Source organism: Dryobates pubescens, chromosome 5 (genome assembly GCF_014839835.1).
Source record: "Dryobates pubescens isolate bDryPub1 chromosome 5, bDryPub1.pri, whole genome shotgun sequence".
Classification (NCBI taxonomy): Eukaryota; Metazoa; Chordata; class Aves; order Piciformes; family Picidae; genus Dryobates; species Dryobates pubescens.
Window position 1 is genome coordinate 23,362,060 of NC_071616.1, and position 27,920 is coordinate 23,389,979.

General features: G+C 38.6%; 1 protein-coding gene across 13 annotated transcripts in view; it reads right to left on the reverse strand.

The window, feature by feature from the left end:
• Positions 1-2,358: 2,358 nt before the first annotated feature.
• MARK3 (microtubule affinity regulating kinase 3) overlaps positions 2,359-27,920 on the reverse strand; it is a 62,878-nt gene continuing 37,316 nt past the window's right edge. For 2 of the 13 annotated variants that reach the window (XM_054161794.1, XM_054161796.1), the window contains 9 exons: positions 27,116-27,269; positions 25,455-25,672; positions 20,797-20,874; positions 20,042-20,145; positions 15,264-15,428; positions 14,268-14,525; positions 11,875-11,901; positions 7,102-7,146; positions 2,360-4,885 (listed from right to left, as the gene is read on the reverse strand). In XM_054161794.1, coding sequence (XP_054017769.1) covers positions 4,540-4,885; positions 7,102-7,146; positions 11,875-11,901; positions 14,268-14,525; positions 15,264-15,428; positions 20,042-20,145; positions 20,797-20,874; positions 25,455-25,672; positions 27,116-27,269 — 1,395 coding nt within the window. In that variant the 3' untranslated portion in view covers positions 2,360-4,539. Of the gene's footprint in view, positions 4,886-7,101; positions 7,147-11,874; positions 11,902-14,267; positions 14,526-15,263; positions 15,429-20,041; positions 20,146-20,796; positions 20,875-25,454; positions 25,673-27,115; positions 27,270-27,920 lie in introns of all 13 variants that reach the window. The other 11 variants (XM_054161806.1, XM_009904944.2, XM_054161801.1 and 8 more) reach the window with 10 other exon arrangements.

Genomic DNA, 27,920 nt, shown 5'->3' on the forward strand with positions numbered 1-27,920 from the left:
GAGACTGCTCCTCCATGCTTTTGATTTTTATCCAGCCCCTTTGCTTAGAGGCAGTATGTGGCAGGACATTAAAGGAAGGCCAGCAGAAACATGAACATGAAAACCACTGAGCTATGCAGGTATGTTTAAAGGACAGCTTTTTGCTGCTCTCAAGTTTGTCAGAAGTGAGGAGCACACACAAAGAGAACAGTTACTGTCTACTGTCTTGTGTTTCTTGGATGTCTCTAAGCATTTGCTACAACTGTAGGACTGCAGGACACTGACAAGCCTTCGGTAGGAAGAACCGCAAGTTTCATTCTTACCCATTGCACTAGGTTGAGCTTTTATCCAAAGCTTACACAACAGTTTCTTCTCTGAAGTGATAGCAGTAGTGGTCAGTGCTGAAATCAACAAAACAATTCACTGCTATCAAAGAGAAAAATTCCAGTCAAAGGTGGAATTTTTAGAATTGCACTTCATCAGAATGTCAGACCGGGGGTTAAATGGCAGCACCAATACCTCCTTGTAAAGTGACCCTATCTTTACAGGAAAGCTCCAGGGCTTTTTCAAGGGAAACTCCTAGAAATGTAGTTGTATTGACAGTTAAAGTATGAGAAACTGCTAAAATACAGGCTTAAAATTAAACCTTATCCTGTAGTGGGATCAGCTTTCCAAAACTCTATTATTTCCTGAACATCTGCAATGTGAGTTAGAAAACAAAAAAATCTGCATTACTCTGACCCCTGTAAATAGCAGAAATACCATCTACTGATGAGATTCTGTCAATATTTAACTCTTTAGATTACTAAGAAAAGGTATGGTCTTAGATAGCTAGCTGCTGTTTGTACAGCAAAAAATACCCAACCTCTGCACTCCTGAGGGAATGACACTACTTTGTAGGTGGCCTTTGCACCTACCCAGAGAGGCACTTGAGACCTGCTGGAACCAAAGCCAGTCCAACCAAGCAGCCACGTAGGTACTGCTGCTCCAGACCAGGGGTTAACAGAGGAAATGGTTCTGTGTCTTGGCTGCAGTCCTAATTAAACTGGAATCCACAATGCTGTGTATGACACACCAGCTGTTGGAAAGGCTGATTAAAAGCCTCTATCCCAATAGCTGATGTGTATCTGAGCTTTTAACTGGAGAGATCTCTATTTAAATTCCAGATCTGATGCAGTATTCTCATATGATTCAAAGGACTCCTGAACCTCTGACTTAATTTCTTTAACATAAAAATATGGACACTAATTTCAGAATTTTATTTTTTTTTAGAATAATCTATTTTAACCAAAAAACGCTGCAATGAAAAGAACCTGGGATACAGTAGTTCACTGTATGTGATCCTGAAGTTTCACTGGACTACAACAGAAAAAAAGTGAACCTTGCCCAAATTTGTACTGAAAATCTTTGAACCCCCAAAGACTGGGCCAGTTAAACAGAAGTAGTATGCAAAACACTCAGGCCAGCAGGACGAGCTGTTCCTCTAACCCACCTCTCTACTTCTCCTCAACAGTGGTTGAGGACCTTAAACCTTGAGAAGAGGTCAAACAGACTGAAGTGTTTTTGAAAGCATATGCACAGGGAAGGGTTTGCATGAGAGAAAGTTTATCTGAACTTGTTTGTTCCTGCTCAATGCTAAGATTATTTTTAATGTACATATCTTTAAGCACTTTTATTTAAAGCAGTCAACCCCCTGCAACCCAAACACTAAGACTTTTTTGCTGCCTGACCCAGCAACCACAATGTTTTCAGAGCTGGATGATATGGATTTTAGCCATGCGAGCCTTTAGTCACAAGCCCATTACAAACACCCTCCAACACACCATTCAGGACCACACATTCCAGGGCACCAGTCATGCCATTATGTAAAAACCACTTCTCGGTTGCTAGACACATCTCAAAACACGTAGGCCTGCCGAAACCTCCTCACCACATGCTGACCTCCCAGATTTTTAAATCTTGTCTGTTAAGGAGAGAAGGAACAGCTGCAGCTCTACAGAGTCAAATCAGCAGTGGTGCTGATAACCCTACGGAGATCCCCAAGGAACAAGTAAGAAGGGCAGTGTTTGGGAAGAAGTTCGTCTTTTGTTTGGAGATCTGTTAAAATCAGCTCCTTTTTCCCAGGCCGCTCCTAGAGGTCCAGAACAGCAAGAATTCAATATCCTACAAAACAAGGGTTTCTTCTTGCAACTAGTAAATTGTAAAGGCCTATGGGAAGGAAGCTGTTAAAAAGCTGTTTCTGATTATTGTTATTGTTAAAAAATACCTCAAGTACCGATTTACTCTGAAAGAACCTTTTGAGAACACTTTAAGAAAAATACTGAAGTACACAACTTCAAATGTCAAGGGAACTACGATACTGGTGCACTTTTTAGAAACAATTACATATTTAACAGGTGAAGTAGGAAGAGAGTATTTCAGAAAACATTTAATATGAAACCTTTTGGAACTTCCAGTGAATACAGATTTACATAATTTATCAGAACACTTTTTCAGTTCAGACAACAAAGTGCACTGCTGGGTGAAAAAATACATTTGGAGGAGTGCTTAAAATGTAGGAAATGAAAGGACAGGTGATCATTCACCTGAGAAAGTAAAATGACTGCCCTGAAATGTCTTATTGCTATTACAGAACGGAGTTTTAATGGGAAAAAACTCAAAAACATACTGAGCGGCACAGGCACTGAAAGCCAAGTGAACTTCGGTAGCACCCAGAATTCTCAAGCCATGGCATGACACAGAATATACAAAGAATAAAATGCAAATTGAGGATATTTACTACATTTAACAACTACCATTACCCTTTAAACTAGCATAATCAATATCAATGCTTGAGGGGAAAGAGAGGGCAAGTCTGCTGCCTTCACAGACTACAGATGACAGGAATTAACTCGCAAAATACTAAGGATTTTGCCTTTTCACCTCGGGTCAAATCTGAATTGTGTACTATCAATAACTGTTAGCTTACTGCATCTTCAAAATGCAAACATAAGCTCCAGTTTAAAGCACATGTTATGTCCATGCTTAAGTGCTTCACTGAAATATAACTATAAAACATTAATACAAAAAGTCAAGTAGATAATGCAGGATATTATCAACAGAAGTCCTTGATGAAGTAAACTGAGTATCAGTAGGAGACAACGTACAAAGAAATCTCTTCATTCTAGTTCACAAACTCAAATAAGTCTCACCACAGTGATGGCAGTGGGGATAATCCTGGAGTAGCTTTGTATCCTACAGAAAGGTATGTGGCTACCAGAGAGTTCATCAAGGATGGGTTTCCACACTGCATGTTAAAAGAGCGATAGTGGACTCCCTAGGCAGCAGAAGCCGGAGACACAACTGGCACAAAGCCACCAAAAGCAATACAACCAGAGCCAAGCAAAGCACAAGCACACTGTAAGAGTGCTGCAAGAAAAGTTCTAACTGCTACTGTCTATGGCTGTAAGTTAGCAAGTTGGACGTTACAACAGAGGAGATCAACGGCCAATCTGACTCCCACTTTTGGGTTCCAATACTGTGTGTGCCCACAACACAAAGGACAGTGCTGCTGCCATACATGTGGCAACACCTCAGAACAGCACCGACTTGGAGACTGCATCAAAATACAACCACTGAGAGTTCTTTTGTGCTTTGTATCAGTCTGACCTAGTCTATAGTGGAGAACTTGGTCCAAAACATAAAGTCACTAGTCAGCATTACGCACATCCTTTTAGACTGCCTCATTCTGTAGAGGAATGGTGGGACAACAGAAAAGTGTTCTTAGCTGCAATCAATACCCACGAGCCAAAAGGACAAAGATACAGCTTTAGTAGTTTAGCAGAAGAATGGAGGCATTTACCCAACTTTTAATGCACAAATCAACTACATTTGTAAAGTTTGATTCAGACTTAAATAATAAATAGGTGGGTAAAATATAATGCAAGACTTACTCAGTAGGAGTGAATTTTTAATAATCTCATGAGATCTACTTAGAAAACAGGACTAATAATGTTCACAACCGTAAATCCAAACCCTTCACACACTTCCCTCCCCCCACCCCCCCTTAACACAGCAGTGAACTGTAAACCTGCAATTCCTGGTTATCACTTCGGTTATTTTAAATATTAACTTAAGTGTTTCCTCCTTGGCCATTTCAATTTTTAGCACCAAAATTAGCCCAAAGAGAGGTACTGGTACAGCTTGATGTTGTAAATGAATTGTTTACATATAATACTTTATATATTATACACACATACTGTACATTCACACGTCCACACAAACAGGAGGCATATTTAAATGAATATATTCTGTGTTTCAGTTTGTTGTCAAAGACTTAGGAGCAATGGAAATAAAGCAGAAGGGGTAGTATTTTACATAGTAGGCAACTTTAATGCTGTAGTGCACTTATAAAAAAGTCCAACTCTCCCTCCCAGCTCAGCAGCTTTTTGTTTTCTCTTTAATATCACTATTCAGAAGGATGCAGAAGTTATTGCCTAAATGTTATTCTATACATTTCCATCGGAATTCTCAAAAACACTTGAAATTGCTAACTAATTTACAACTTAACTATTTCTCTTGTTACAGCTTTAACTCATTGGCAATTTTGGAAGCAATGTTTTTAAAAGCTATGGATGTTCCCGATATCCGCTTAAAGCGAACTCCGTTCAGGGACAGTCTTGGCAGTTTGCACACCTCCATCTCCCACTGTACAAGGTTTTCCGCGTGCCCATCTCCATGGACACAGAAAAGCAAGAAACGCTCTCTTTGTTCATAGTCACAATTATTGGCATCCAAGACCTTCCGTATTTCCCTCATCATGTCATTGGGATCCATGGAGCTGGTGGTTTTCATGCTCCAGGTAAAACGCAGCGACCGAGGCTTGGCTTCCTTGTTCTCATCCTTCTGATCCACAGCTACATTGCGGCTGAAAGACAGGAATTGACTCGTTAGCAGAGCCAGCTCCCTTCTCCAGGTCTCATGTTAATGAAGCAAACTAACACTCAGTACACACTACTGGTATTAGAGCAGCATCTAGAGGCTTCGGCTGCACACAAAGCCCCGCTTTCCCAGCTGCTGTACAAACACACACTCAAGGTAAAGCATTAGCTGCTGGGGCTGAAATGAAGGTACGGTGCGATGGCGACAACTGAAAGTCACTGGAGTCAGGAGCATGAGGGAAATGACCTTGCAGAGATGGAGCTACATGCATCACCTACAATTTGATTTTAAGGCAGCTTCTGCTCAAACTCCTATTTCTCAGGCCACATGGACAGCTGAAACACCAGCTAGGTGCTAGAAGTTTCTGGAACATTCGAATAGCAATGACTTGTGACAAAAAGGCACTTAGTCCAGGTCGTGGGTGTGCCAGCCCATGGGAGGTGTCCACTCATACACCATGGGGGTGAGGCCCATACAAGAAGATCTTGGCAGCTTCTCTGCACCTCATACTGTAAAGCAGGGTAGAGATCAAGCACTGGGAGTGCTCACAGAGTCCCACAGTAGTTACCTGCAAGCAGGGGGAAGGACAGCAGGACCAAGAGGACCTTGCCAAGGGTCACCCACCTATTGACACAGCACCAGCACGTGCCTCCTACTTCTGGGATGGTTCAGTTTCACTCTGGCCTCCCTGCACTGGTAAGCATTTGAGATAATCACTAGAGACCCCCTACACTGTACACTATAGAGGCACCTTCAACTGGAAGAAATACTTTTGTCTCTTAAATTAGCCAGCATTTAAAAACAATGAAAAGCAGAGGTAAAAGGATGAAATCTTTTTGCTGCTACAAGCTATGTGGCTAAGCACTTTTGAGACTGAAACACAGAAAGGGGAGTTGGAAGTCACTATTAGATACTTCCTCAACACTTTTACTAAAGATGGAAAGAAAGCCACTGCTATGGTCATACTTTTACGAGATAAAGCACAAGACATTGGGGCTGCATTTCCTAAGCCTGCAATTGTAAAATTATATTTGTTTTAACTAGAAAAAGCTCCTCCTTTGGTAAGAATATAAAGTTATGAATGGCAAAGAACAGAAATGTTCCAGAAATTTCTAGTTTGCAACGATTCATCTACTTCAATTAAAATGAGTGGTCACACAGCTGAAGAACGAGGACCTACATTTGGACCTCCAGGGCAAAAATATGATAGATTTGCTTTATGAATATCTGCAAGCACTGTCAGTCACCTCTTCATATTTACCTGTCCTTAGAACAAGAGGCTTAAATGTACTGACTGTCATGCTTAAGTATTTAATGAAAACACCTAACTGACCCTACACTGTGCAGTTTAGGTCTCATGTTGAACGTCAAAGTACAATTTACAATATTAAGTCAAGACGCTCTTTAAAATTTTTGGCAATGAATGTCTGGTTACACAATGCTTTTGTTCTACCACCATTAAGCAGGCAATTATGAAAAAGTGACAGAAAGAACAAAACTAAATAAATATATTTCTCAGAGATAACTGAGTTCATATTTTAACCTGTTAGAAAGGCTTCCATTAACTGTGAGAGTCATAAGATCATGCTGTCAAATCCAGCTACATGATTTGCTGGATGCTGTAAAATTCAGCAAGAACATTAAAGAGTACTTTTGTTTTAACTTTAAGGTTTTAATTTAATAAGGCTGTCATGGAGCAGAAGTTTCATTCGATGCTCATTTTATTTTTGAAAGCTTTTTCTACGTGAAAACAGTTGGCAGAACCAGCACAAGTTTGATCATTTTAGTATTTTTTTGATATGCAGATCTTGGAAGAAAAGTGTAACATGAAAATAGTTGTTTAGCTATCTGTGACTTTAGAGATAAGAAGTATCTTATCATCCTTCAGTGGCTCCCACATGTTCCTAAGGACTACTTGCCTACACATCTACAAGACAACACCAAATTATAATGACTAAAGAGCAAAAAACCCAAACAAAACCACAAAACACACAAGGGAAAAGGCAACAGGAAAGATGAAAGTTTAGAACCAAGTCAGTCAGTGCTTTAATAGCTGTTTTGCAGACATAAATGCTTCTTTGTTTAGTTTCACAGCCTTACACAAAACAAAAGCTTCTGCCTGAAGCCACTATGCCACACAGTCAAGGGAATAAAAGTTCAAACTCACCTAAGAAATATTTTAAACAAAAATTTTACCCTCACCTTGAGCCCTCAAATCTCCCGTTCCTCTCATATTCAGTCGGGAGCCTCATTGAAAAGAATGCAGAAGCAAAAGGAAGTGGGAAAGAGAAGACAAATCTTATACTACAATATACAATATCTGAGCAGATGCTAAAGATACTGTAGTATTCATACCAAAGGTGTGTTAAAATACAAAGCAACAAAGATGTAAAGAACTTTGTACATTAGACCCAATCTGGAATATAACATACTGTCCAGCCAAATGGAGGTCTATAAACCAACAGCATTTAAATAAGAACATTACAGATGTTCACAGTATTTATATACATTAATAGAGTAGAACCCACCAAAAAAGGTAAACTTCTAAAAGCAGAATATGTTACTATTTATAGATAACTTATTTTTTTTAATAGATAACTTAATTTATAGATAACTTAATATTTTTAAATTTTACCTGGGAGTATAATGTAAACGTGAAAAAATACCCTATTTAGAGACTAGTCTGGTCATGCTATGTGCTGACATGCATGTTAGAACTGAGGTTATTAGGTACCAAATGCCTTCATACAAAAGAACAAGATGAATATCCATTTAAACAAAAGTTTAGAGGTAAATCCAAGTTTTTTCAAGCTGAGGTAACTCCATCTTATTATTTCCCACACAGATACATGTTCCATATCCAAAATGAAAATTAAGCTGTCTGTCTTCTTGCATTGCTTAAAGCTATGTTGCTGAACACTATCTCTTTACAGCTGCCCGGTACTGAGCAGAATTAAAGGAAAAATCATCTTCCTCTACCTTCTCACTAGTGCAGTACCATGGTTTGACATCTCAGCATTAATTCTGCTTGCCCTTGTAAGGTTCCTATCAAGACCACTCTAAGTTATTATATAGCTTCAATGAATAACAAATTAATAGTTTGGTTGACAGGTGTCTGAGGATAGGAAAGTTAGGACAGTAAGCCTTTTTATGTTGCATAGCAGTGTTGTGATGAGGGAACAGACTTGTAAGCTGGCATGAGGAAACAGACACTCTGTTAGCACCACAAGGAGCACAACAGTTTAGGCTATGGAGCCTGCTCCTTGTTCAAAATTCACACTTCTATTCCAAGAGACATCTAGTTAAGAATGTGGTAGGTCACTCTGCTATGAGCTGCTTGTCACAACAGCACCCAATCGGATTCCTGCTCTCTGAGGTACTGCACAGCACACAGTACAATGGGGTCTCTGCTAGGAAGTGTTTGCCTCTGACTAATGAACAGCTGTTGCAAGCAAACAATAAGGAAGATGATGAGAAGAAAACAACTGACAAGTCCTCAACTAATTCTAGCACTTCAAAGTGGGCTTTTAATGGCAGTTATTTTCCAAGGCATTTAGAATAGAATAGAATTAACCAGGTTGGAAAAGACCTTTGAGATCATTGAGTCCAACCTATCATCCAACACTCCCTAATCAACTACACCATGGCACCAAGCGCCCCATCCAGTCTCTTCCTAAACACCTCCAGTGATGGTGACTCCACCACCTCCCTGGGCAGCCCATTCCAAGGGCCAATCTCTCTTTCTATGAAGAACTTCTTCCTAACATCCAGCCTAAACCTCCCCCGGTGCAGCTTGAGACTGCGTCCTCTTTCCTCTCATGAGATGTTGTGTGATTTGTCTATGGTGGATAAGACAAGGTGGAAAAAGATTTTTAAGTCTGCATGTACAGTGCACGAATTCACCTTTCATAACAGCTCTGTAGGACTAAGAAGGGGGTAGATGGGAAGGAAGAAACCATCATGCATACTAACAAATCCACACCTTTTACGTGATCTGCAAAATGCTCATTTTACTGGGCAAAGCAAGTAACAAATCTGAAAATGCTACTCAACTAAAAAATTGAGAGTACTTGGACTTTAAAGAGCCTACTGTGTTCCTACAAAGTGGAAGACAACAACTCTGTGAGCATTTAAGGATTTTTGGTTGTTGTGGGGGTTGGTTTTGGGTTTTTTAAACGTGCCAAAGGTTGTAGAAAATGAAAGCCTATCCAGTCTCCCCAACAATGAATAGTCTTACCGTTACTGGAATCTGTCCAGAAAAGTCTAAGAGGGAAAAGCCCTAAGGATACTCTTAAGACTCTTTTTTAGGTTGAAATTAAGCCAAACTGTTTAGTTTCCAAACTACTGTAGTCTAAGAAAGGTCATTATTTACAAAGTATCCGTCAATTTGAAATAATAAATATTCTTTCATGGAAGCTTCTCAGAACATCCTTATTTTATTCAGTTTTTCCAGGAGTCAGTGTTTCATTCATTTAGCAGGAGGAACTGCATTTGGTGACAAGCTCCCTCAAATATAAGCCATCATGCCAGGCTTTGGAGATTTGTACCAGTCTCTTTAGATGCTCCTGCCTTCATGAAGGACATGGTTATGGTCCAGTTGTAGAGCATTGGTTATTTGGGAACAGTTACTTACTGTACTGCCAGCATTGTTCTGGTGAGTCTGCAAGTCTGCAGCCCTGAGGCTTCCCCCTCACTGTTCATACAACAATCTTCACTTCTGTGGAAACTGCAAATTGCTAGTTTATGCTCTATATGTTCTGGTTTTGCTTGTAATTTTACATAAATTATTTTTATGCACAAAGATGCTCCTTGGTCTTGAGAATGGAACAAATATGGTCTCATTCGTCATGTAATGCCTATACACTATCTCCCTCACAGTTTGTGAAAAGGTTTCAGAAATAAGAATGCTTCCATACATCTGTCCCGAGTTATGCAGTCTTTTCTGTTCTTTACATCTTCGTACACTCTGCATTAAAAACCCAAATGAAGACATAGGAAAACGGGAAAAAGAAGTTCAAGACATTAAAATAAGGTCAATTTATGGAAACGGAGTAAAGATGCTGAAATAAAATCCAGAACACAGAAAGTGATTTTTGCTGTCAGAAAAAAATAGTTAAGACTTCTACAATATGCAGATTGGCAAGGACAGTGAATGGCACAAGAGAGATACAGAGAATTTATGGCTATGGGTTCTACTTTTGTTCAACTCCCTACAATGATGTTGCAGGACTTTATACACATGCTATTGGCTTATTGTAGTTCCTTCAGTATCAAAGACAGAGAGCTTAGGTCAGATTCACAGCATATAAAGCAAGAAGGAACAACCCAAACTCCCAACATTTTCAATTTAATTTTGTACCTACATGCTGATCAGGTATGGAGGAACACCACAGACTTGAAACAGAATTTAAAAAGCACAGTCTGGTACTGTGTAGGTGGTGTAAGACTTTGCAAATCTTTTATTCAAAAGAGATATCCATGGAAGTTGTAGCAGCTCTTTCCACAACAGTCTAAGATTTCTGGCCTTAAGTCAAGAGAAATGTTTGTTTTAAATTATCAAAAAATTACCTTGAAGTCCCAAACTTGCGCAGTAACCTTCTAGCTTAAAACTGCTCATATCAGCATTTCCCGTCTTCCTTCAGAGAACCAGTGTAACAAACTTCTACACATCCAGTTGGGGAGGTTGCACACATAACTATCCTTTGTTTTAAAAGCAAAGTGACTACAGAGAGACAAAAGCTCTCTCTTACAAAGTGGCATGCACCATACACCTCATGATGCACAACAGGTTAAAACTACTGCTGCTGGTCAGTTTCACCTGCATGCTGTGTTGGATGGTTTCTTTTCTTAATCAAGAGTTGGTGTATGCTCCTTTTCTCAAGTCAGCTATGACAACGTCCGCCAACCCAACCAACAGCAGTTCTAAACAGTCATGTTTGGAAGAGCTCTGATCATTATTACTATGGCATGGAATTTACTCATTTAATTGGATATGACAGCTTTAAACAAAGACTGTATGTAATGTGTAAATTTTACACACCCTGGGTCTCCCTGACCGAAGCATTTCCTTGAAATGGTCTGACAAACTTCAAATTACATTCATGCGTTTTGAAAGCTACAACAGGTAGCTAGTTTTTGGCCCCATCTCCCTGTTTATTATCAGTAGCTGAGAACTGAAAGTACAACCCTTCAAGAAGCTCCGAGACAGGCTATACCTATAGACAGAATAATACAAAATTCTACTGGAAAAATCTAAGGATCAAAGTTCTATAACCAACTTTGAGTCATAACGGATTAACAAGACATACAGCAGCTTGATTTATTCCCTAGTTGTAGACCTAAATTCAATCCTTTTGGCTTGAAGTGTGAATCAGACTCCTGAGCTTTTCCCTTTTGTTAATAAATGTAAGTGAAATGCTCTATTTGCAACTCACTTCAGCAAGTAGCTCCCATTTAAAAATAAAGACACCACCAGTGCACCTTCAGTCTTCCAAGCAAAAATGCCAGATTCGTAACCATGTTCAGTTTGATTTATATTGTACCAATTGCAGACAACACCTTAAATTGATTTTTAAATAAAATATCATAAAACAAAGGGGGAGAGAATGACTTTAGCATCACTTACCTTTATTTGCTTGTAACCTATGTTTTGTTTATATTTCATCATTGTTATCAAACACCTCATTCTTCAAACATAAGCATGCTAAGTGTATTAGTACAGAGAACAGAATTACTTTGGTACTACCAACTCTATCAAAGAAAGAAGAATTCACAAGGCATGCTTAGCATCTTGTTATATGGGTGCCACAGCTTCTCAGGTATCATCATGAGTTAATGGATTTATACTATGCTTTCCTTCTCAAGAAAGGTTTTAGTTCTCAGCAGAAAGTTTAGTTTTCAGAAAACCAAGGCTAGAAAGCCAAATCTCTTGTTAATTGCAGGAGCCACTTTTTTTTAAATATAAATAAATCCTACCTTTTGATAAACCTGAATGACATGTTTCTAAAAGAAATTAAGCCAAAATAATAATTAACAAAAAATTTGTACAAAATAAATGGAAAAAGCTATTCAGAGTGAAACATGCAAAAATTTAAAACGCACAATGAAATTACAATTCAATACATTCTGAGATTAGGCAGATGATTTAGGATTTGAAGAGTCAAACTCTTAGCATTGCTACTTCCAAACTTAATTTTTCTGGGAAATATGCCACCAGTAGTTACTAGGAATTAAAACACATACTGGTGTCAAAACACTTCAAAACTCAATCTGCAAGGTCACATAAAAATGTGTTTCAATTTTCTTCATGTATTTCAACTAGAAAGCAAAAAAACAGTAACTGCTATAATCTTCTTATCTTCAGGGTTAGGTTTCTGCCTGCCTTCATAACATTAGGTCAGCCATGTTGTGCCAAGAACTGCCTTAAATATTTCTTTTAGTGGTAGAAGTTGAAACAATTGCCTATATGAGAACATAATTAGTTCATAATCAAACGGATTCCGATTTCCCATAGAGAACACTAGAAAATATTAACAGGTTTTTAAGGGTTTTAAAGATTTAAAGAAGCATGACCATGTCCTTTCATGACATTATCCACCTCCTTAGCATTTTGTACAGAACCTCATAGAACAGAGCCCCAACTGTAAGAGGTCCTCCAAGTGCAAACTTAACCATCTGTAAGAGCGCTATTGTGTTACAACTGCATGTTATTTAATCAAGTCCAGATGGAATGTAAATTATTGTGAAAAGTAGGGGGGAAGATTCAAGAAAACCACACTGCACTGGAGAAGTTGAAACGCTGAGGTAAGGACAGAAGTTTGAATGTTGCCTAAACAACCAAGTGAAAGGCTTGCAAATTCAGTTTGGAATGTCAGATGGAAAATTAACAAAGTATACTGCAAACAAAAGTACAGAAAGAGGAATGAGCCAAAAGGATGTGTCCAATTAATATTTCACTTGACAAAAAGCAGATGACTTATTTCTTTTAAAAGAGTATATTTTTAAAAGTGCCCTTTTATATCTCATCACAAAAAGAAGAAAGTAAAACCCGGCCAACCAAATAAACCCCAACAACATCAAAAAGCCCAAACAAAAGAAGGACTTTTGCTCAGCACAGTACTTCCCAGGAAAGTGTCAGCTAGCAGAGAGCTGAGCAGGGTAAAACATTCACCAATGGCTAGGTTGTCACATTTTGCTTTTTCACAGAACCAACTTCTACTTTTTTAAGGAAGTCAATTTAATTGAAATCAGCCAGTTGTGAAAAAGTGGAGGTTGAATTAGCATTATTTTGTAGGATGGGAGACTACAAAGATGCTGAGAGGCATGTATCATCACAGAACAGATAGGAAGGAAATGGCTGGGTGTTGATGTGATATAACTGTAACACAAAACCACACAGGCCAAGATCAGAATGACATATTCAAAAAAAATTTACCTGATGGGGAGGGTACAAAAGTATGGAGATTATCTTAAGGGAAAGATAAAAATAAGTCCACCCTTCTGCATACAGAAATTGTGCATATCAGAGCAGTCTCAAGCATGTGGTATGTGAATGGACAGGTTTCAAGTATTGAAAGAAAGTAAGTGGGTTTCAATTTTAGGTTTTGTAGAAATCGATTTAGATCATACATGGATTTGAAACTGGAAGTCCAATTTGAATAAAAACTGTTAGTGCAGGAAAAACTCTGTTTAACCAAGGCTTTGGCCACACCAACACACCTCCTTCACACCAAAATGGGAATCTGCACATGAACAAATGGTCAACACAGGAATAAGTTTTTCCAAGGTTTGACCAGACTCTGCCTAAACTGAAACCATACTACTGTCATTATTTTACAACAACCTATGCTAGCACTACAGCCTAAAGAAGCTTTTGACTCTTGCCCCTACCCTTTCACCTGTTGTATCTTTCTTTGTCTGTTACCAGCAAGATATTCTCGAAACTCTGATAGCCTAAATGATTGGGAAACACAACCTGAGCTTCTAACATTACATTAAATATCAGGACTGGGATGCTAGTTTATGCTGTCTACTGATGAGATCATGCAAACAGAGAAGATACTGAAACTGAGCTGAAATGTTTCAGCTCTGCAGAGCCTGTGTCTCAGACAGGAGAATGAAGAGCATGGAGTAAACAGCGCAGACCATACAGCCTCACTTTTTATCCCATTTGATTCAACTGCTATGAACAAATGTCTTTTATAACCAAAAAGAACTATGGAAAAAAAAAATAAGCCAGTGCATTTTGAGCTGCAGAATGTTTTAAGCCATTAATCAGAGAATGTGGACAAAACCACATCAGCAATGAACTACCAGGTCTCTTTCTACCATCTGATAAAAAGGAATTATTACCACTCTAAGAGGCTTACCTTCTTGTTAGTTTTGAAGTCAGTTTACTAAATAGATTAGTGGAACCCCTGGTTCGAGTCTGAGAGAGTGGTGTTGCTTCATGGGACAGACTGGGGGAGGCTGGCGGCCCATTGTAGGTAGCAGTACGTCGCTCTCTGAGCTGGCCGTGGAAAGTGCTCCGACTGGCCGTTCCTCTGGGGAAACGAATACGATCAGGTGTGGTTGCACTGCTAATGCTGTGAGTTGAAGCAACAGGAGTTCTCTGATCTGGAATAGTGCTAGAGAGGAAAACAAAAACAAACATACGCTAGAACACCTTTACTGAAGCACTACAGTTCTGCAGGAAACACAAAACACTACACTCTACAGTAAAGCATAAGCAGACACTTTTATATGTAGGCCAAGGCTGGAAATACCAACGCTATTACAGTACCGTATGGAATCAAAACTTCTAAGAAGTTAGAATAAAAAGGCTGCCGAAACAGAAACCTACATAGGCAGAAAAATGTAACAGGAATATCCTGGAGAAGACCAGATAAACTAGGCATACAATGTTTCTCTGAGAAGACTGGTAAGAGGATAGATAAGTATAAAGTTTCCTCCCAGGAAAGAGAAGCAATAGGTAACTTTAGTGTGTCTCCCTCCAAGTTCCGTATATACACGTCTTTGAAAATCTTGCTAATTTGAGAGTATCCGACACAAAATTCGTTACAAGCAAACTGTTCCAAGTTGTGAAGTCCTTCAGGATACATAAAGTCTCCCACAAACTTTGACAATAGGGAATGTCCAATACTCCTAACACTAGGAAAAAAATTAAGATTCATTACTGCAGGATTATGTCACAGACAGCCTGACACACCACAAGACAAATGTAAACGATACTAAAAAAAAAAAATATGAAGAAACACACATCTTGTGGGCAATATGTACTGGAACAATCTAGGACTAAAATTCCACAGCACAAAGTTAAGAAGCAGTGGGTATAAGTTAGTTTCACAACGATTTCAGGTTCTTACATAGGCCTGAAGTTATCTGCGCCATTGTCTATTGGAGGCAACATCATCTTCGTGTGCACAGAGGCTGACATGGACATCGACTTCTGATGTCGCAGCCGAACACTGGAGAAGGATGTAGTACAAACTGAAGCAGGGCTAGCTGCGTAAGCGAACATTTCTGTCAGGCTGTGAGGGGGTGTGGGTTCAGGCAGAGGCAGAGAGAAGAGCATGATGGACCAACAACAAACTACTGCATAGAGAAAAAGAAAACTTTTCCTTCCATTAACTGATTTATCACAGAACACGAACTCCAACAGCCCTCTGCTATGTAAACACCATACCCTATTCTCCCCTTAAAAAGCTGTATCATTCTCTTACCATTAGCATTAGTTTGTGGTGATACTCTCCTTGATGTACAGAACCTGACTAACTCACGAGCTCTGTGCCAAAGCATTGGTATAAGCACTGATGTAACATGTATTTGGTCTTAACATTAAAAAAAATGCATTGAAACCCCCACCAACTGAACTTTCCAAAAGATTGATGATAGCTTCATTACTGCAGTGAAATACTTCGTTTTCAGAATGTATGTGTGGCAAACGAAATCAGTGTAAGTTGGGAAAGCTGCCAAATCTCAATCTGCATCTGATAACTGAAGGACTTCACAGGCACAACTGAAAACAATATCATGATCTTTAACAAGCCCAAAGAGGCTGCCTCACCCCTCCTCCCCCCCAGATTAAAATGAAAGGCCTGTACATGTAGGAAGATATGAATAACACTTGGTGGTCTCTGAAGAAAGAGGTAGACTGTTGAAAAGCATCTCATATTTCTTGGCCATGATCCTTAGATCCTCCAAATTACCACTCAGACTTTGAAGAAAGGTACACAGTGCTGTCTTTGCAGAATGGTCAGTAAGCTACCAGCTGTACAATATCTTAAAATACGGGCATGAAATAATTTTGTTTCTTTTGGCCAAAATTGGGATTCACATTATCTAGTGATGGTAAGGATGGGAGAATACTGAAAAGGCATAATTGGGCCATTCAGGCTACACCACCATATATCATTCATCTTAAGTTTGTTTCAAAAGTAAGGCAACTGTGATTCAGAAATACTATTCAAAGTTAAGATAGCAGCGACAGTTTCATGACACTACATGTGGCATGAACATAAAGCAACTTCCAAGTTGCTTTATGGTTACACACACTGAAATTCTAGTCCTGTTACCCATTCTCATATACCAGACTTTGGAGAGGAGAACGCTACTCCACCTGCAAGTATCAGCTGACCCACTTCCAAAGCTCAGCTCCCAAAGCACTAGTAGAAAACACTTCACAGCTCAGACATCACATCTGCTGGCTGAAACAGTTGGCAAAAGCTACTTCTTTGCTTTAACTTTTTAGAATCCAGAAAACTTCAGTCACACCTGCATCTCTTTACAACACTGAATCCAGCAGGATGTGAAGTACAAGCCCTACTACAGAAAAGCCTGGAAACACAGCCCAGCTTTTGCATTACTCCAGGGTATTAAGAAACTGTAAGGAAATGGAAGATTCCTCTCAAAAGCAATACCCTAAAAATCAAGTAATCCCCTAAATAATTTGCCACTAGCTTAAGTATTTCTACCTCCCTTTCTTTCAACCTGTTGCAAAAGCTGAAGAAGAAAGAATCCAGTTTTACAATACATTAGACTCAAGTTTTGCTTAATCACCTGTCTCCAAAGATGTGACGGGTAAAGGTATCAATAAGGTAACGGAGTACATAATAAGCATTTCTATCTCTTCCTCTGAAGCTTTGCTAGAAATCAGCATCCTTGGATTACAACTCTGGGAACACAGAAGCAGTGAGCTAACACTCACCAATTAGAGCCAAGGCTTATTAAAAATCTGAGGCTGTTGTAAATCATTTGTGTTACAGAGATTTAAAGCAATTGCCTATCATTATGAAGAGTGTTTCATTGAGTCCCCAAGTACGTTAATTAATGCTCAAACTTTGGAGGAAAGCCAACAGTCATCTCCAGCAGAATGCCTGTGTCAGCCACACAATGTGTTAAAGTAGGGATGTGAGACTTAAAATCCCTTTGCTTCTACCAGTCTGGCATGGGGTCTTCAAGACTGCTTTCTTCCACATCAGGTCCACTAACTGACTATTGATTCTTCCGAGTCTCTACACCTTCAGAACTCAGTGTGCAAGATAAAAACTGAACAAGCAGCAAGAATGCTTCTCTACAGAAAGAGCAGAGACTTTAAATGTGTGCATCTTGGCTTTTAAGACAAATCTCCCAGGTTTTCACTGGATCACAGGTAGCATATGACTGGCTAAGGGGGGAAAAAAAAAATTCAATCTGTACCAAGTAATTTAAAATAATTACTCCTGCCTTTAACATCTGCCACCAACAGACGTTTGAAAAGCACAGAAATAATTTTTAACAAAACCCTGGGTTTATACAAAGCCCAGGTTTTCCTTCAGATCTTGTTTCACAGAAGAAAAAACATTACAAGTTTCTAAAATTACTTTGACAAGTTACACGTACAATTGAGATACAACAGAAGAACCTGAAGGCAGGCAGAATTAATTCTGAAGAGCCAGTCCCATGTTGATCTATCCTGCATTAAAGGTTCCTGCATTTCCTGTGATCAGTCAAGCCTTTGACCAGTCATAGCAGCAAAACATACCCAGATGTAAACTCCGAATTTAGTGCCAAATCACAGTAATTCTGAAGCTGTGGCAAAATGAATGTGCAGTTTGTTGAAGCATTTCAGACAATGAGTCGTCTCCAATTGGAAAACAATTAGCAATGCAATCTATTTCTTTTAACTCTCTATAAAGAGTAACAAAAGTAGCAACCAAAAATATGTGATAAAAGCTGTAAAGGTGTTTTTTTTCCCCCCCTGACAGTGAAAATATAAATGCTCAGACATTTCAAATGGCCAAATCAGGCTAAAGTTTGTAAGGTAAGAAAATTATGTTTGGATACTATATTTGCAATAAAAGGATAACCAATTATGGATATAAAATAGAATTAACATAGCTGCCAAGTACTACTAACATTAACTTTGAGCTTAATGCCCACATGTGACAAACAAGAGACAGCAGTTTGCTGAGAAACTCGAAGCTGGGCTAGAAAAAGAACAAACTTCAAAACATTGCTCATTAGAAGTGTGAGGTTATCCTAAATTAAGGGGACACCTGAATCTCAAACATTCCTTGTAAACAACTGCTAGAAACTTTTTTAAACGTATAAAGAAAATGCCTGAGATACTACAAACACATTAGTTTAAAGATGACCAAAAATGCTATTTAAACTAGAAATCAGGCAATCAAATGTGATCAAAACTATTTTGGAGAGAAGGATTCAGTTTTTCAAAAAGAGTTTGGAAAGAAAAAAAAGTTATTATCAAATCAAAGAAAGGATGGTGAGATTTAATCTAAATAAACCTGGTAGCATTAACAAAGACTAACCAATGAAGGCTGAGACAGACACACTAAGAGACAGTACCAAATGGCTGTGCTGCACTTCACAAGACAGTTCACTGCAGGCCCAGCTGGCCAGCTACGCTTTTTGGCACTCTTCAAACTTACACTTGACTTTTTCCTTAATCACTTTCAGTTTGCAGAAAGCTAGGAGGAAGAGACAGGGTCAAAATCATGTTCTAGCAAAACCTAGGCTCCAGAATTCAAGCAAAGGACGTTGATAGACCTTCCATTCAACATCACAACTTCACCACTCTTCCTTATAAACTGATGAAAGGAAGGGGGAAATTCTATGCAAAAAATTGGCAGATCTTTCACTAAGTTAAACACAAACTAGTACAAAATAATTTTCTTCTCACCTTTTACAGTGTATCATACCATTAGGAAGGGGTGGAGAAAACTGGGAAGATGGAAGTACACATTCCTCCAAGCTGAAGCAATTTTATGAAGTACTAGCTATAAGGATGCTCTCCTAGCAATAGTCAACTATTTAAATTGTTACCAGCTTTTGAGACTCTGTAAAGAACAGTTGGTTGGAACTTAAGGCTGTGCAGAAAATTTATCAGTATTGTTCACAAGTGTTACTCTATACCCAATGCCTACATCCATTATTGTATTTATTTTCTACAGCGTGCCAGGGGTCTTTGGTACACAGGGAAGCATAGCATTATATGTGCCTATGGTATGCATGAACGGGTTGACTCCAATTCCATCCAGTCAGGCTTACATTCAGTAAAACAGGAGGAACAGTTATTTCTCTGCTTGTTTTCACTCTGGACATGGTATCAGCGCTTCCCTTCTAAACATTAGCTCTGTAAATACTGGGAAGTAATTAGATGACAAGAATATCAGCAGGGAATGTTATTAGTCCAAGACAATGGCCCATCACTGTTCCATCTTTGCTCCCTGAGACTTTGTAGAAAAAAGGGTATTCCAAATAATCCCAACAGAATACAGTTTAGAGTGAAATGTAGAAAGAGAATAGCCCAAGACAGATGAACTTTATACTTTTAACACTAGCCAAGCCTCTTCTGAAAGTGTATACTGTGTAGCCATAGGAGTTAAGATGAAGGCTGTACAAATGTGGCATGCAATTAACCAGAAATAATGAATTTCCTTTTACATTCAAGGCATAAAGACTGTGTGAATTAAGTATAGAAAAAAATACCCAACATACTTACAGGTGCTCCATAACCAAAGATCTGTACTCACCTTTCATTAGGAATCACACTACAGTATTACCGATTTTTAAATTAAGCATTATAATTTTTTTGGAAATGTGAAGACAAGGGACATATACCAGAGGAAGACATTTCATATACCTGTTCTCCTTGCCATTTTGTATCACTGAATGCCTATCAGCAGTGGTTCTTTCACTACAAACATATGTGTTGCGCCGTGTCATTGCTCCAGGGGCAGTATTATTCTACAATTGAAAAACAGAGGCTTGTTATTCTCCATAGAAGGCTTTTCTGGGGTTAAGTCTACATATAATCAGAGGCTGTTTTACTTCATGCTAGTTCTACACAGTTATTAAACCCACAGTAATTAAGTTAGGTACTATAGAAACACCCTCCAGTATTTTTTAGGCACAATGCAGTCAGAAAAAGTAATTCTAATGAGTTTTTCTTGTAGTTCATGTTGATAGCTCAAAATTAGTGTAATTTAGAGTCTTTAATAATCAAAGTTCTGAATTACACAATCTCAGTAGGTATAGCACTCATCTACATCTGGATAGCCTATGTCTTTAGAGCCCATTTTTAATACTTTACCACTTGTAGACTGTAGACTTTTCATACCCTTAAACAAGACAGGAAAAGCAAAGACTTAAGAAACAAATGTGATAAAACCCAGTGGGAGGGTAAACATGAACTTTAAATATTAAAATACTATAAAACACTAGGCAAGTTTTAAAAACAGGGAAAAGTAAGTCAAAGAGACACATTGCAGAGAATTTTACTCAAGACAGTTTTAAAACTATACATTTAAATACAAGCATAATACATAGAGGACAAGAGAACCAGGGGAACTTAAACTACAGACCTTACTTTAGAGGGGAGTAAAGAAATACAATTACTTTGCCTCTGTCTTTACAGAGAAAGAGGGTGGAGATATGCCCAAGTTGGCGGTCAATTCTCCAGGAACGACTGAGAAGCTAGGTAGGTAATTCACAGATAACAGAATTACAAAACATTAGATGCAATTACTATAGGAAAAACATGGTGGTCCAAATAAACATGCACCCCCAGGCTGTAGAGGAAGTAAAAGCCATCAAGCCTTACATATATTTTCTCCCCGCCCCAAGAACATAATGCAGGAAACTGCATATGGTTGGAAAGTGGAGAAAACCTTTATAAATTGTCTTTAAAGAAAAGGATCACGGGGCAAAGCAGGAAGCAAAATAGGCTATTAACTTTAAACATCACTGCTCAGGAAAGTCTTGGGGGGAGCCAGCTTAAGGGAATGACTGGTCAGCACCTTGGATAAGCACATGTTGAGTAAGGATGGCCACTAAGAATCAGGCAGGGGACTTCATGCTCAACTAACCTTTTGGAGTTCTTTGAAGAATTACTGCTATGATAGACAAGGGAAATTCAGTGGATTTTTAAAATAGCATTAAGAAAAGGTCATGGGAAGGAGGAAAAAAAAACAAACAAAAAAAAAGAGAAAGGAAAAACTAGTTCAAAGCACAAAAGGAGAGCAGCCAAACCTTTTCTGTCTCCGAACCTGAAATGAAACTGTTAAAGTGGAGTATTCTCAACAACCAGGAAAAGCATCACCGATGCCTTAATACAAAATATTTCAAACATGATTCCCAAGCTGCTGATTGAACAATGAAGTCATCTTGTCTGGGTTTTTTTGAAGACCGTTGACTTGTTATACATCTTTATGTGAATGTACAAATAAAAATGGGAAAGTGCAACCTCCTGGTGTTAAGAAGTACAAAGAGCATCAAGAGCACTTGAGATTTCCAGAGCTATTAAATAGTAAAATGCATGTATTGTCTCAAGCGTTCTCAAGTATTTTTCACTGCATATTCCTTAGGGATAGGCATGTGACAGGCACCAGCAGAAGCCCTCCTAGCCCCTTCCTTGTACTTTATTCCTTACACATTTCTTGTCTTCAAATGTGTTTGTTTATTTAAAAACCAACACTGATTCTTCTACTTTCCTCTGACATTTGCCCATTTGCAAATTCTCCTCTCTTTACTAAACTTGCTAGCAACGGAATTGTGAGGTTAACATCAAGTTTTGCTTGTACGTTCTTAACAGGTCACACTATGCAGGATGCTTTGTGGGGCCTGCACAAACTAACAGTATACTGAAGTAGTATATGTTAGTATTTACAAACTATTTTGTTCTGTGTTCCTGAATGTTATTAGAGAATGAAGCTCAGAATATCAGACTATTTTTCTGGTATAAAATATGCACAATAACGAGTGGCTTCCTTCTTTCCACCTGCCCCCTTGGAACATTAAATAAGTAATCCTGTTCCTTGAGAAGTGACCACAAACATTAAAATATGCTGCAACACTGCACATGTAGAAAGAGAAGACAACAATCTCTGTACTGGATCAAACTTTAAAGGCCATGTGTTTTCAGGTTTGGGAGCTTACAAGCTTTGGTATTCATATCTGAAGACTGAGGACTCTGAAGATGCATTTTCCCAGCTCTTTCTGGAACCCAGAGACAGATTAATCAGTATATATTTTTTCTTCTCTTTGGCTCAGGTTTCAGAGGTCATGAGAAGAGATGTCAGCATTTCAAGTTTTCAAATTTCAGTTTTAGCAAGAATACAGTTCTGGTATTGGAGCCTTTACTCTTTTTGGTGTACAATCTTCCATGATTCATTGAGAAGTTCTTCAGCTATGACTTTTTTGTGCAGCCAAATCTACAGACTATTCATCTCTAAACATGACTAAGTTGCACAGCTACACAGCACCACTTTCCCCATGGAATGACAACTCCTAGGGTTAGGGTTGGCTGCATAAGTTCATCCTTGCAGCATCATGCGCCTTCTTTGCAGGAGGTGCTGACACTGCAAAAGTACATGTTGAGACTTCTGAGCATATGCACCAAGTCAACTCACAGTACAAAGGATGATTTGGTGGTACAGAGTCCTCCTCTCTTCCTAGAGAATCTCATGCCCACTGCTTAGGCAGGCTTTTTTCACATTAAGAGGCACCAAGGTGAGGACTGATGAAACACTTTTGAGGATAAGCTTCTGAATAAAATGTAAGAACTGATCTATTTACTAAGACTGCTGGTACGCTTTTTGGTCCTAAATGGTATTCCAAACATGCCATCTATTCTCCTCTTCCAGTTTTCTTAAAGTCATACCAAGAACTCTGGGGCAGTCTTATTACAAGCATAGAGAACAAACTGAAAGCTGTAAGTAATAAACAAGGAGTTGCTAAAACAAGGAGATATTAGTCACTGCTAACTAGCCAACTCCTGTAGCACATTTTTGTTATTAATTTGGTAATTGCCCAATGAATTTGAAGATTTTTGACCTGCAGTTGTTCAGCTTGCAGAACTATTTAGTTTGCAAGAGTTTAAATGCTCTGTCAACTTTGTAAGTACTGCTTGGAGCCCCTTACTCCAACCCCAGACTTAGCTGTCTGCTCTACAACACAACTCCTATTCTTAAGTGTGTGCTTTTAAGCTATGCTATTCAACAAGAGCAGCACATAAGTGGCTAAGGGTCTCCAGCCAGAATTAGTTTGACCACTTTTGCTTTATCTGTTTTTAAACAGTTTTTTTTCCCCTTCAGTGATTTTCTCAACATATTTATCATTTTAGAACTTAAGTTCTAAGTGTTCAGTGAGAACACAAACTCTCTCCACCTCAAACTTTTTTCAGCTTCAGGACAGCATAGCAGCTCCAACATCCTTTTTAATCCTATAGATGCATGCCAATACTGTACAAAATAAAACTTCCTGATCAGTTCAGCACTTATGTAATATGTCAGTGCTTCCTTGCATTTCCAAGAGCTAGAAAGAATTATCTCTAGCAGGGGAAAAAACAAAAACCAACCCCAACCAACAAAAAAACACACAAGAGAGTTTGCACACTCTGACATGAAGAGCTATGAATAAAGACAATTTAAAGCACTAATTAAGGGACATCACAAATCTGATTGTGTGTTCATCACCTTAAACCACTGCTTTTAAAATACCAGTTGCACACTGAACGAGAAGTATCCCATAGTTATCAGCTCAAATTTTACTTCAGCTACAGTAGTATGAAATTTGACATGACTACTGGAATAAATTCCCAGGATCTGGGGATGGTGTAGAAATACAAATCAAAACATGAAAAGATACGTAAAGTATGTTGTAACTGTGATGTAAAGCCATTAAATAAGCACTCAACAATACTGAGTGTAGTCCAATGTGGGACTAAACTGATTTGATTATCCTAATATTTGAGACTCTGTGGCTATGCACTGTCATGTAAGAAGAAACTAAACCTGAAGGGTTTCTGGACTGATAGGAAAAAAATAAATACAAAAAACAAAACAAAACAAGGGAAAGATCACACACACACACACAAAATAATCAGAAAATGGTTCCCAAAAATCCTGAGCTCTTGTTCCCATTTATGACTAACAGCTGCTACAGTAGGAGACAATGTCCTTCCAAAGAAACTTTGGCTTTAGCCAAGTCACTATCAGCCACTGAGCCAACTGACAACACAGAGCCAATAAGGTAAAATTAACCTTATTTTACTTCTTTTGATTCAGATTGTCAAAAAGCTGTGAGCTCAGGAAGTTCTGTTCTAATTTAAGTAATGGTGCAGAGCATATGAGAAATTATGACAGCTTTGTGGGGTAAGGTATAACGAAAAATACATCACTTAATTGCAAGTTGAGTAAAGGACTGGGAAGTAACTTTTTCTCAAAACAAGGAAGATTTTCAATAGAAAATGCCAAAGTTTTATAAATCAGACGTTACAAGAATCAAGAGCTATTGTGTGAAAAACAATTTTCAACTTTACCTCAGAGGGAGGTACCACAGAATCTACAAGTTAAAGCCAAACCAAGCAAAAGATTTTCTCCCTTGACACACTGCCTACTGCTCAACCCTGTAATTTCATCAGTTACACACTTTGGTGTGGTGAGGGTTTTTTTGTTGTTGAGTTTTGGGGGCAGATGGGGGAAGCCCACAAGTACAGAAGCCAGACACACAGCTTTTAAATACACCTTTTAACAGTTTTTAGAGCCACATGTCTTTGATAATATATGTAACTATGGCTTGGAATAGCCTTTGTAAGAACAAAAATTAGGCAGCTTCTTTTACACAGGACACTGTAAAATAGAATAATAAAACCAGAGGTTTTGTTCTTCTGTACAGGGGCCAGAAAAAGGAGTTGTTCATATCAGAAGTAATCTTAACTTCTAAGAAATTTCAAGGGACAGCCTTTGTGTTCCATTTTCTTTTTTTCTTTTTGAAATGATTCTTAGTATTCAAACTGTGTCTGTTTACTAACAGCTACTAGTGCTAATTATTAATACCTACTTACTTCTTCAAGAAGATTAAGAGGTAACTTAAGTAGCTGACTGATGCAGGAGTAAAAAGAGGCAACAATATGCAGTATCTACATTTACTCTTGATGAATGAAAAGTAATATTGCTACCACTGGTAAATCACTAGTTCAAGACCTTTCCCCCCCTCCCAAAAATATTTCATGATTTTGATTAAAACAAAACAACAACAAAAAAATTTTTACTTACACTAGGAACAGCTGAACTTTTCTTACGTTCAGGAATATCAGCCTTATTTGGATTGCTGGCATTTCCAAGCATTGGACTAGCTGGTGCAATTCCTCTTCCTGCAACAGCGCTGCTGCTGGATTTTCTTGACTGAATTCCTTCCTCTTTGAGGTCACTCTCTGTAGTACTAGTCTGGCTTCTTTTGGGATATGCCACTACTGAGGGGATGGATGGTCCAGCTTAAAAAACAAACAAAAGAAACAGGGAAAGATTTTTTTCTTCTCAGAAGTTCAGTAGCTATTTTTTCACTATAAAGGAAATGTATCACACATGAGAATCAAAACAATTAACACTTGGAATCGGAGTTGTTAAAAATATAGTTATCTAAAATTACTGAAATACATGTATTTCAGGAGACAGTAAAATACTGTGAAAAATAAAAACCTTCCCATGTGAAGACACTACTTGATTTCCATGAGAGAATTATTAATTTTACGGAGGCTTCTTGTATTCCGAGTACTGACACTGGCTTCACTTGCTAGGAAAAACCCTCTGGAGTCATCTTAAAGACAGTTAACAGATAACTAATTAATTCAAACCAAGCAATCCTTTCATAGCACAAAGTTGGCACACGCTGCTGAAGTCAATTTCGGATAAAACTAGGCACCTGAGAAGGTATAGCAGTGGTTTGCCACCAGCTTCCTCAGGTGAACCAGGGACAGAAGAATGTTTCCACACACCTGAGAGTGTGTCAGCCTGTTCAACAGTTCCAAGTTCCCTTTTGCTTTAATAATTTCCTGGACACTCAGAAAAGCCTGTGTGGATAGCAAGCTTTTCTGCTGCCTCAATTACACCTTCTCAGAAGGCCATACATGAAGATACATCAACTTTCTTGTTAGTGTTAGTGTAACCACAGTGTTTTATTAGTAAGATATCAGAAACTGTATGTATACACACACACACATATAAAAATGCACAAAAACATATACAAAACACACACATATAAAAACAAACATCACAAAACACAGTAACCATCAACTCAGGAAACTCCCCAAGAAACCTTTGAATGCACTTAAGGTATTTAAAAGCAGACCTAAACAGAGACTCCTTTTATGAGTCAGTGTTTCAGCAGGAAGATGTTTAAGATAGTTAGCAAACCCTAAGCTACTGTCTTGCACACTTATTAAGTGGGAGAGTTCTAAGTTTGTCCGAGTCACTGTACTTCAGAAATTTAATTCCTGCAGGACAATCAAGTCACACTACCCTCAGGAAACAAGAAATACTGCCAAACTGACATTTCTTCAAGTTTTAGACACAAGTTGACCTACTAGTGTCAACAGAAAACAAAAGCTGAACAGACATACAAGAGCATGGGGGAGGAGCACTGTGCTTTTTGTCAAAGAGGGCTGCAATATTCTCTTCATGTGTCTCACAGGACTTTCCCAGTACAGTGAGAAATGCAAGGGATAGCACGAGGCAGAATAAAAGAATGAAATTGGTGCATTCAACATTCATCTAGAAGCTGGTTTTGGAAGTTAGTTATGCAGTAAATTATTTAGCCACCATGCTGTGAACTACACTGCTGTCACGCTCCTCGCTTTTGGCGGATGGAGACAAATTGAGAGATGGAACAGAACTGGAAGCCACTACATTCTACAACACTGAAAATTGTAATTGCTCACCGTGATCACTGTACCGCCGCTGTTTCTGGCTAGAAGATATGCTTCTCTGAACTTTGTGATGAGGAGATTGTCCAGTGCTATTATTAAGATCACTACTTGGCCTAACTTTGGCAAGTGAAAGATTGCTGCTGGAGCTTGAATCACTTGCATCCAACTACAATACAAATGAGAATATTAAAACAAGGAGTTCAGACAAAACAAATTAAGTATCTACTAGCAGTTACAGGGAAGCAGCAGGATGATAGCTCTGCTACATAGGAAATTTTGTGACATTAAGGAAATTGCATGGAAGCCTCAACTCTTTGATTTCTGTGCAACTGTCTTAGGTAAAGCTCAGCAGAATTTGCAGCGCCTCAAAGGACAACTGGATAAAAAAAAACCAAAAGCTCTCTCCACTTTCAGTACTCTATGCTAAGATTTTAACAGGAAGAGTACACACTTTGTAAAAGCCACCGAACTAACTCCGCCAGCAGAGGAACAAAGAGCAGCTTGTTGCTGCCAAACCCTCTCAGCATCATGTGCAAAGGTAATTTACAATGCAGGAACTTTTTAGGATGATCAGTCCTGCTTCTTGGTTCTCTTAAAATACTTACAGCTGGCAAATTCATGCTTGAGCTCCTAGACTAGACAGGACAGTAACCTGTATACAAAGTCCTTTGTAAGAGTAACTGCTGAGCAAGCAGGGTCATTTTGGGGAGCCTAAAGGCAAGAGTTTACTAACTCAGAACGGTGTGAGAAAAAAATCCAGCACCATCTGAACAGTGGACATTGATGATAAGAATAATGTGATTTTAATTGTAATGGA